Below are 12,197 nucleotides of genomic sequence, written 5' to 3'. Positions count from 1 at the left end.
AGCTGCATGAGACATGCATCATCATCAGGTACAGAGTATTATTAAAAAATACCAAGGTAATTTTCATTAGTCATGTCATTCAGAAATCTCATGGGACACAGGTTCCCCATGATTAGCTTTTCTCTTTGGTTGCACTGCTTTCATAGATTCCCATGACTTTCTGTTGCCATCTAATTCCATTATTATTAATTTGAATTAGGACCCTGAGTCATTGTAAATCTTTCATTAGCTGATTACTCAACCATGGACACAACCCCTATGGCTGTGTTGCAGTTACTCTCTTGATAGAAGTCAGTGATCCGGGCCACTGATCTTCTAGGATCCCTCCAATTCAGTATCACTGTAAGAAGCACTACTGACTCAGCTGAGCCCTTTCACTACCTCTTCAATCTGCCATGTTGCAGTCCCATGACTTTACCATATCCTTGAACAGATGCCATATCTCTGAACAGGTGCCATATCTCTGAACAGGTGCCATATCCCTGAAGAGGTGCTATATCCCAGAACAGGTGCCATATCCCTGAACAGGTGCCATATTCTTGAACAGATACCATATCCCTGAACAGGTACCATATCCCTGAATAGGTGCCATACCCCTAAACAGGTGCTATATCCCTAAACAGATGCTATATCCCCAAACATGTGTTATATCCCTGAACAGGTGCTATACCTAGCCAAAGGGCAATCCGTAATTATGCAGGACACAGTCGTCACACTATGGGGTATACCCAAATGGCTAGCTTACAATGAGTTATTATGAGTGGCGTAGTTTCAGGAACAATAATGTCAATCTAACAACGCTACTAGACTAGTATTATTGAGTAAAATCAAATATGGAAATTCATCAGATATTTTGAGCATATGACTTGTGTTTACACAAAATAGAGCATATTATTTTCTGGCAAAACAACACATGCAAATGATTTGGAAAAGACTTATAAGAGAGTATGAATTTTTAAAGATTATTTTCCACTTGAACTTTATTCAGATCAAATGAAGAATGTGGCCTACAGTAGTTCCTGAGTGTGGACTACTGCCATGCTTTGGCATCACCTTCAAAGGTTTTAGTAAATCAAACTGTAGAATTTATTTCAGTTTGGTAATCAATCTTTGTTTATCATATAGCTAAATTACATACAGCTTAGTGCAAAGGAACAGAACTGGATGCACCATTTATACATGAATATTCACAAAGGCACATAAACACACACATACACAGCAGGATTCTGCACAGTTTCTGTCTACCGAATTTTACTTGTAACTCATTGGTCAACCCAGAGATAGTAGACAAGACATACACACAAGGTGCCCTGTTGTAGAATTAAACCTGGAACTGTATGGCTATGAAGCAAGCTTCTTAACTACATTGCTATGTCTGTGCTAATATAGTTAACATTTACACATGAGTTTGCTGTCCAAATTAAGATTCTCTAAGGCATTCAAGCAAAGACAGCAGATGGTTTGAGTTAATTATATGCGAACAGAAATAAATCTATACAACATCAGATAACAAAAAAAAAAAAAAAAAAACCTTAGTTGTTGCTGTTGTTCAGTCCCAGGTTAGACCTCATCAAATATCTATGATCAAAGATATTTTTACCTTTTTTTAGACTTAGTATATCTAAGACTACATTTTCTAATGTGTTCTTCTATTTTTTTAAGATAATAGAATATGCTTTAACCTTTTAGCATTCATATTACTTTGTCAAATGTAAAAGGGTAAAGACCCCCTTCAGTCATGAATGACCATGGGATTGCACCTAGAAAGTTCTCCTTGAAGGCACAAGTCTGAGCAAGGTTGTCCTTGGAAAACCAGCTACTGCTCAAGCATACTGGCCTTCCCTCTCCATGCCACCTATGTGATCCAAAGGAAAGACAAAGGCCGATACAGCTTGGCACCAGTGACATGGCAACTATTTCTACAGCTTAATGAACTGGAGCAACATGAAATAAAGTGTCTTGCTCAAGAACACAACACAGAGCCCACTCCAGGAATCAAACTCACTATCTCGTGATTGCAAGCCCGATGCCCTAACCACTGAGCCATGTGCCTTCACATGTTATGCTTATTTATTCACATTGTCATGAATTAATCACACATTATCTTGTAGTATCAATATTTCGGTGATGTCATTGTTTATTTTTAAAATGACATTGGAGGGCAGGTGTGAGAGGCTGGTTTGAACACTGAATGGGTAAAACGTTTGGGGCCAGATCTGGTTGGTTTAAATGTTAAAGGGTTAAGGGAAATTATTTGTTATTTCTAGCAGATAGATCAACTGCAGAACAGTTTCCACCATTGTCTTTATAAAATCTTTATCATTAGAGTAAATTGTTTTATCAAAATATTTCAGCAATTCAGTTTTGGGCGGAGTTAACTAAGAAGATTAGTTACAGAGACCAATTATAATGCTAAAGATACAACTAAGAATATTCTCTCCTTGGCCGAGTTAAAAGTCAAAGAAAATACACAAGAGTGCTTCCTGACTAATTGTTACGAGATGAAATAGACAAATGAATTCATTCCTTCATTCCTCAGTGCTCTCTGTATTGATATAAAGTCATGTATAATGATGTTATCTTCCTATTATTTTTTAAGTCCAAAAGCAACCCTTATTACCTTCAGCTGGCAGAATCATTAGCATGCTGAGTAAAATGCTTAGTGGTATTTCATTAGTCTGTATGTTCTAATTTCAAATTCCACTGGGGTTGATTTTATCTTTCATCCTTTTGGGGTTGATAAATTACATGAAACACTAGGGTTGATGTAATCAACTAGTCCCATCCTCATCCCAAATTTCAAACCTTGTGCTTGTGGTAGAAAGGATTATTACTTTTCGACTGTGGTGGACAGACAGAAACATTAACACACTGGGCAAGATACTTGACAGCAGTTTGTCCATCTCTACATTCTAAGTTCAAATTCCACCAAGGCTGACTTTGCTGTTCATCTTTTCAGGGTTGATAAAATAAGTACCAACTGAGTGAGTACTGGGGCCGATTTAACTAACATGGCCCCTCACCCAAAAAACTGCTGGTCTTGTGCTAAAATCTGAAACCATTATTACTCTCAGCTGTGAGCAATATTGTATATCATGGTACCATCTTACTGCTAGGTACCCCAGTCTGTTGAGGGTTAAGTATCTTAACAATAAACAGTAGTACAAGTGACAGAATATGAATCCCCATGGAATATGTCTCATGGTCTGATAATCTTTTAACCCTTTTAATACCAACTTGTTTGAGACTTCCCATACTAAAGTGTTCATATTCAAATTGCAATATTGACCAAAATCTCATTAGAACATTAATGGTATCATAAAACTTCAGTTAGTCAAAAGTTGTATGATATAAAAATATACTGAGTGATGAATATTCTCTATGAAACCCTTCTAAAATCTTGATTATATTTTTGAAAATTAATTGAAGCACATAGGCTGTCAATTCATTAGCAACACAGTCACAAAATGGTTATCGATGCCATGGCTCTTAGTCAAATCACAGAAATACAGAAAACTGACCTGTCTCATATGAATGCTTCAGGTTGAATTGAATATAAATTAATTATTTAAAACAGAGAGACAGCAGACGATGACGATGATGACAACAATGATGATGATAGCATAAGCATTATAATTAGTTTTACTAAGGTGTGATATCTGTAATATGCTTAATTCATTGCTTTTACATATCTTAGTGAATAATTGTGATTTATATTCAAATTAATACAGATTTCTTTTCACTGGAAATGAAGTCAATCCTTGCCGGGAGGTCGATACAGTTGATTGAACCAACCTCACTAAGCTACAGTTATTTATTCCATTATTCCACTGGGGATACCAAACTACATACCGTAAGATAACCATATCACTGTGCTACCCTTTCACCATCTCTACCTTAATATATATGATTATTATTATTATTAATAATACAGTTAGAACAAATCGAACTAATTACTTAAAACTGATTTATTATCTTTTAAATACATCAATACTTCATGTAAAAATGCAGAAAATAAAATATACTTACTCGATGTGAACTATGGGCAGCAATTTGGAGTGCTTCAACCCATCTGAAATTAAACAGAAGCATAAAGCAAACTTAGTATTTAGCAACAACAACAACAGCAACAACAACAACAACAAAATCATGAAACCATTAAATTAAATTCTAAAAAATCACATTTTCAACTGAGAATAATTTAAAAAGCATATAAATTTTTTTTTTAATCATCATTTTAAAACATAAAACACCATGGGAAATATCTACAACTATTATATATAGAAATATATATAAAAATAAATATATATATATATATATATATATATATATATGACTACTGACCGAGACCTTTGGAAATGTGCTGTGCGTGAGAAGACCCGGCAAGCCAAGTAAGATCGTTGCCAGTGCCCCTGGACTGGTTCTTGTGCGGGTGGCACATGAGATGCACCATTTTGAGCGTGGCCGTTGCCAGTACCGCCTGACTGGCTCCCGTAGGATTTTCGAGCGAGATCGTTGCCAGTGCCCCTGGACTGGCTTGTGCGGGTGGCACATAAAAGACACCATTTCGAGCGTGGCCATTTTCGTGCGGGTGACACGTAAAAGCACCCACTACACTCTCTGAGTGGTTGGCGTTAGGAAGGGCATCCAGCTGTAGAAACTCTGCCAAATCAGACTGGAGCCTGGTGTTGCCATCCGGTTTCACCAGTCCTCAGTCAAATCGTCCAACCCATGCTAGCATGGAAAGCGGACGTTAAACGATGATGATGATGATGATATATATATATATATATATATATATATATATATATATATATATATCATGCCAGTTGGTGTATAGGCCGTCTTCTAGTTTTACCTTACCTGTTTATACATATTTAAAATTTTACCTGAGGATGGTGGATTTATGCTATGAAGTGATCTATGAGTGCATCAATAAGCTGCTATTGAAACAGCTGTAGTAAATTTTAAACTCCACTTGTGTTCTTGGTCGCCTGCCTGCTTATCTATCTATATATATGTATATGTATATATATATATATATATATATATATATATATATATATATATATATATATATATGTATATATATATATATATATATGCACACACACACATACATATAGGGAACTCTGTTGGGAAAAGTGCTCAGTCAAGGGGTAAAAAGAAGAGGCTTAATGAATATTTAAAAAGGACCTCTCAAAGGTTTCAACATTATGGTTGACTTGCGCTAAATGATCCGAATGGTGGAGTGTAATTCAGACTAGAATCCAAACTGAAAGCAAAAGAGCTAATACAGAGAAGAAGCACTCATTTTGTAAAGCTACAGCTACAAACAAGTATCCCAAGTGTTATACCTTCTTGTTTATGCCCCATGTGACTACATGGAGTATGCGGTTCATGACTCAGATGGGCCCCCATCAGCCATGTTAAGATACCTGGACCAGACCAGATGTAAAAATCCATAATCTTAAGTCATTTTCAAATTTATGTATACATTTATATACATACCCACACATATATACATACATTCTTGTGTGAGTGTGTGTCTGTGTGTGTTTGTATGCTTGTGTGTGTGTGTGTTTGTGTGCTTGTGTGTGTGCATGTGTGTGTCTGTGTGGTTAAATAGATATTTATGAATATATAAAGGCATTTAACATAAATCACCACACAGCAGCAGAACTAATTAGTTGAACATATGAAAATATATTTGTATATTTAAAATGTATTTAGTTGTTTAGTCTCAGCATGGAATGATTTCGAAATTACGGCTCCAAGATGCCATAAAAGGCATGCTAGAAATCAAACACGATTTCAATAATTAATTAGGCTTTAATTCAGCAGGTTCCTTCTCACACTCCATCTCCCCCTCTTTCTGAACATGTATACACACACACATCATCATCATCATCATCATCATCATCATTGTTTGACGTCTGCCTTCCATGCTAGCATGGGTGGGACAGTTTCACAAGAGCCGACCAGACTTCTGTGACTGTTTTGGCACACACACACACACACACACACACACACACACATATATATGCATGTGCTTGTTTATTTGTATAAATAAATAAATAAATATATAAATATCACACACACACATATATACATGCACATACATGTATGTGTATATATCTTTTATCTTTTACTTGTTTCAGTGTCATGCTAGGGCACTGCCTCAAACAGTTTGATTTAGTAAAATGAATCGACCCCAGTATGCATTTTTTTGTTAAATCTGGTACTTATTCTATTGGTCTTTTTTGCCGAACCATTAAGTTAAGGGGATGCAAATACACCAACGCCGATTGCCAAGCAGTGTTGGGGGACAAACACAGATTACAAAGACACACACACATATACATATACTCAGATATATGCATATATCAAATGCTTATATATATATATATATATATATATGTGTGTGATGGGCTTCTTTCAATTTCTATCTACCAAATCCATATATATCGTTGTCTTTATAAAAAAATAGCCCTTAGTTTTGTACCTAGTGCACATTTTCTTTGTTTCTTTTTACTTTGCCTCTATTTGAACCACGTGTACTCTTTTTTCTTTGAAACCTGTTTCTATTATATATATATATATATATATATATATATATATATATATATATATATATATATATATATATATATATATATATATCAGGCCATTAAGAATGAAATGTTTGATTTTCTTATGCACTAAGTTTGACAGTTGTTAACTCTGATGTTTCATCCTGACAATTCTTTGTTTTACAACATTGAAGAGTTACATCATCACTTTTGGAAATGCAATTCATGGTGTCTGATTATATTGCGAGTTTTCTTTTGTAAATCAATTTTTGTGAACCCATGGATAGATAAAAAATTTGTGTTGTTTATAAATATGAGTTCTGTCATGGAACCAATGCCTCCTAGAAAGCTCAAAACATTAATGAAGTGTTTGGTGAAAGATGTGGTGAATGAGTGCATTGAATGCCAATGGTTTGAGAAGTTCCAGTCTGGTGACTTTACTCGTGAAAATCAGCCCCATGGTAGACCTGAGACCAAGGTGGATAATGATGAGCTTGAAACTGTAGTGGAAGCGGATACATCTCTAACTACGCATGAGTTAGCAGCAAGGTTTGATATTTCAATTCCAACTGTATTGGACCATCTGAAACAAATCAGCAATGTTAAGAAGCTGAACAAGTGGGAACCATCACAAATTGAATGAGCATCAAATGACATGTCACCTTGAAACTTGCAGTTCTTTGCTGTCACAGCATAGAACTGAACCATTTCTGCATCGTATTGTTATGTGTGATGAAAAATGGATTCTTTTCAACAATAGCAAGTGTTCTGCACAGTGGTTGGATAGAGATGAAGAGCCAAAACACAATCCAAAAAAGAATATTCACCAAAAAAAGCTAATGGTATCTGTTTGGTGGTCCAGTACTGGCGTCATCCATTACAGCTTCATGAGATCTGGTAATTCAATTACAGCGGATGTGTACATGAACCAACTGGATGAAGTGATCAGTGAACTTGTAATTAAACAACTGAGATTGGTCAACAGAGACAGGCCATTTCTTTTGCAAGACAATGAATGCTCATCTACATGTTGCACAAAGAACACTACTCAAGTTACAGGAACTCAACTTGGAAGTACTCTGTCATCCACCATATTCACCAGACCTTGCACCAATTGACTATCATGCTTTCCAGGCATTAGACAACTTTTTGAAAGGAAAACACTTCAAATCTGAAGAAGATGCAAAAACAGCCTTTTGTGATTTCATCACTTCTTGCTCTCCAGAATTCTTTGCTGGTGGCATAAATAAGCTACCGATAAAATGGCAAAACTATGTTGATAATTTAGGTGCATACTTTGATAAACAGCATTGCTTTGTGTTGAGATAAAGTAAAATAAACTTTCAGCTTGAAATCGGACATTTCATTCTTAACGACATGAGATATATCTATATATATATATATATATATATATATATATATATATATATATATATATATATATATATATATACACACATATATATATATATATACACACATATATATATGTGTGAATATATATATATATATATATATATATATATATACACACATATATATATGTGTGAATCATCATCATCATCGTTTAACGTCCGCTTTCCATGCTAGCATGGGTTGGACGATTTGACTGAGGACTGGTGAAACCGGATGGCAACACCAGGCTCCAGTCTGATTTGGCAGAGTTTCTACAGCTGGATGCCCTTCCTAACGCCAACCACTCAGAGAGTGTAGTGGGTGCTTTTACGTGTCACCCGCACGAAAACGGCCACGCTCGAAATGGTGTCTTTTATGTGCCACCCGCACAAGCCAGTCCAGGGGCACTGGCAACGATCTCGCTCGAAAATTCTACAGGAGCCAGTCAGGCGGTACTGGCAACGGCCACGCTCAAAATGGTGCATCTCATGTGCCACCCGCACAAGAACCAGTCCAGGGGCACTGGCAACGATCTTACTTGGCTTGCCGGGTCTTCTCACGCACAGCCCATTTCCAAAGGTCTCGGTCCGTAGTCATCGCCTCGGTGAGGCCCAATGTACGAAGGTCTTGCCTCACCACCTCAGCCCAGGTCTTCCTGGGCCTACCTCTTCCACGGGTTCCCTCAACTGTTAGGGTGTGGCACTTTTTCACGCAGCTATCCTCCTCCATTCTCACCACATGTCCATACCAGCGCAATCGTCTCTCTTGCACGCCACAACTGATGCTTCTAATGTTCAGCTTTTCTCTCAAGATACTTACACTCTGACGGGTATTCACATTGACATTACACATCCAACGGAGCATACTGGCTTCATTCCTTGCGAGCTTACGTATGTCCTCAGCAGTTACAGCCCATGTTTCACTGCCATGTAGCATGGTTGTTCGTACGCATGCGTCATACAGTCTGCCTTTTACTCTGAGTGAGAGTCCCTTTGTCGCCAGCAGGGGTAAGAGCTCTCTAAACTTTGCCCAGGCTATTCTTATTCTAGCAGCTACACTTTCAGCGCACCCACCCCCACTACTAACTTGGTCGCCCAGATAGCGGAAGCTATCGACTACCTCTAGTTTTTCACCCTGGAATGAGATAGAAGTTGTTTCCTGTTTGTTTGCAGTCTTTATTGCACCTGAACATCTGCCACAAACAAAAACTAACTTGCTAGTTAACCTGCCTTTGATGTTGCTGCACCTCTTATGTGTCCATAGCTTGCACCGGGTACATCTTATAGAGTTACTACCTACTCCTTTTCTACATACTGAGCAGGGCCATCTACCTGAAGGGGTTTGTGTTTTATCTACCTTCCTACTTATTAGGATTTTGGTTTTAGCTAGGTTGACTCTAAGGCCCTTCAATTCTAGACCTTGCTTCCACACCTGAAACTTCTCCTCTAGTTCTGATAGTGACTCCGCAATTAGGGCAAGGTCATCAGCATAGAGGAGCTCCCAGGGGCAACCTGTCTTGAACTCCTCTGTGATTGCCTGGAGGACTATGGTAAATAATAGGGGGCTGAGGACGGAACCTTGGTGGACCCCTACCTCTACCCGGAATTCATTGCTGTACTCATTTCCAACCCTCACCTTACTGGCCGCATCTCTGTACATGGCTCGCACAGCTCTCACTAGCCATTCTTCTATCCCAAGTTTCCTCATTGACCACCAGATAAGGGATCGGGGGACCCTGTCAAAGGCTTTCTCCATGTCAACGAAAGCCAGGTACAGAGGTTTATCCTTGGCTAGGTATTTCTCTTGCAACTGTCTCACTAGAAATAAGGCATCAGTAGTGCTTTTACCTGGCACGAACCCAAACTGCATCTCATCTAAATTGATTCGCTCCCTAATTAGTTGGGCTATGACCCTCTCTGTAACTTTCATAACCTGATCTAACAGCTTGATGCCTCTGTAATTATTTGTATCTAAAGCGTCCCCTTTACCTTTGTAGCAGTTGACTATGATGCTGCTACACCAGTCATAGGGTATGACTCCTTCGTGTATCACCTGGTTCGTAATACGGGTGACTAGGCTATAGCCAACACTGCCAGATATTTTGAGCATCTCTGCAGTGATTCCTGATGGGCCGGGGGCTTTCCCGGTCTTCATACTCTTAATTGCTTTATCTACCCTGGTACTATCAACTCGGATAGCTGGTCCCTCTATTGGGTCGACATAAGGCAGGCTCTCTTTCTCCCATTCATTCTCTTTATTAAGCAATCTATCGTAGTGGCATCTCCAGACCTCTTTCTTTGCATCCTCATTTAATGCAAGCGTACCATCATCCATGCGAACACATTTCTCTCCTACAACATCACTATTCTCTCTCCTACACTGTCTTGCAACCCGAAATACCTCGAGTCTTTGGTCCTCACGGCGCAGAACATTGGCAAATCTTTCCTTATCTGCTTCCCCTCTGGCTAAATAAACCTGTCGCCTAGCCTCCCTTCTGGCACATTGGTACAATTCCCTGCTACCACCGTTCTTCCAGTCCTTCCAAGCTTGTTTCTTTTGTCTAATAGCCCTGTCTACCTCCTTGTTCCACCACCACGTTACTCTGGGTTGGGAGGGGACCTTACACCACCCACAAATCTGGTCGGTGGCTTTCAACAGGTTGTCCCGCAGAAATCTCCAATTGTCTTCCACGTTGTATGATGCTATATCCCCTTCTATTTCGTTAAATGCTTCAAGTAACTTGTCTCTAAGTCTCTGTCCGTTTGCAGGGTCTTTAAGCTTCCACACCCTTCTTCTCCAAGCCTGTCTAATTCTGGGCACCCATTTTGCCTTGATCCCAAAGTCGCTAACTACTAATCTATGTTGTGGGGTACATTCTTCGCCAGGGTAGGTTTTGGCATTTATAAGCCGCCCTCTTTCCCTATTTCTGGCGAGGATGTAGTCGATTTGGCTAGAGTGTCTGCCGGAGCGGTAGGTGACTAGGTGACTGGCAGGTTTCCTGAAGTTGGTATTGCAGACTATAAGATTGGTTGCATCACAGAACTCCAGCAGTCTGGTTCCCTCCTCGTTGCGGGAACCGAAGCCATAGCCTCCATGTATGCCATGGAAGCCCCCAGCACGACGTCCGACATGACCGTTGAAGTCTCCAGCCACAAAGAGAAGGTCCCTGTCACTCGTCGACGAGGTAGTTTGCAAGAGGGTGTCATAGAATTGGTCTTTCAGACCATCTGGTAGCCCAGGTTGAGGTGCATAGGCTGAGATGACAGTAGCTAATCTATGATGAAGCACTAGTCTGATCTTAAGTACTCTGTCACTTACTCTAACGACCTCGATTACCTTATCCACCCATTTCTCCGCTAGAAGTATTCCTACGCCCCCGACCCCGTCAGTGTTCCCTGCCCAGAGAATCTTGTACCTGTGTTCTTTGCCTGTGAGGAACCTTGCAGAACCTCCTCTCCATCTTACTTCCTGGATGCAGCACATATCTACGCATCTCCGTTCAAGCATCTCAACAATTTCACCAGATCTACCTTTCAGCGTGCCGACGTTGAGAGTGCCAATCCTAACAGTATGGGTGTTGGGGGTGTGGGCCTGTAGCCTGGGAAGAGGAAAAGCAGTGTCGTGTACCTGAAAAGAAAACTTGCAATTGGAAGAATTCATAAGCAAAACATTACCTACAACCTGCAAACATTTCTCAACCTTAATGCGCTACCCAAAGGTAGGGGAGAGGATGGCCAAGGCCACTAGATGGGTTCCGGGAGACAGCCGAGGTTGACAGGATGACAAAGGGATGAACTTCCGGTGGAGGGGGCGGGATGACAGAGGAATGAACTTCCGGTGGAGGGGGTGGGATGACAGAGGAATGAACTTCCGGTGGAGGGGGTGGGATGACAGAGGAATGAACTTCCGGTGGAGGGGTGGGATGACAGAGGAATGAACTTCCGGTGGAGGGGTGGGATGACAGAGGAATGAACTTCCGGTGGAGGGGTGGGATGACAGAGGAATGAACTTCCGGTGGAGGGGGTGGGATGACAGAGGAATGAACTTCCGGTGGAGGGGGCGGGATGACAGAGAAATGAACTTCCGGTGGAGGGGGTGGGATGGCAGAGGAATGAACTTCCGGTGGAGGGGGTGCGATGACAGAGGAATGAACTTCCGGTGGAGGGGGTGGGATGACAGAGGAATGAACTTCCGGTGGAGGGGTGGGATGACAGGGGAATGAACTTCCGG

At 40.1% G+C, this 12,197-nt stretch overlaps 1 protein-coding gene across 4 annotated transcripts in view; it reads right to left on the bottom strand.

Moving 5' to 3' along the window:
• LOC106868868 (uncharacterized) overlaps positions 1-12,197 on the bottom strand; it is a 358,699-nt gene that overhangs the window by 54,229 nt on the left and 292,273 nt on the right. For all 4 annotated transcript variants that reach the window (XM_014914318.3, XM_014914316.3, XM_052971228.2 and 1 more), the window contains exon 10: positions 4,030-4,072. In XM_014914318.3, coding sequence (XP_014769804.1) covers positions 4,030-4,072 — 43 coding nt within the window. The remainder of the gene's footprint in view (positions 1-4,029; positions 4,073-12,197) is intronic.

Source organism: Octopus bimaculoides, chromosome 10, assembly GCF_046866305.1.
Source record: "Octopus bimaculoides isolate indiv1 chromosome 10, ASM4686630v1, whole genome shotgun sequence".
NCBI lineage: Eukaryota > Metazoa > Mollusca > Cephalopoda > Octopoda > Octopodidae > Octopus > Octopus bimaculoides.
This window is presented reverse-complemented; position numbering and strand designations above follow the sequence as displayed.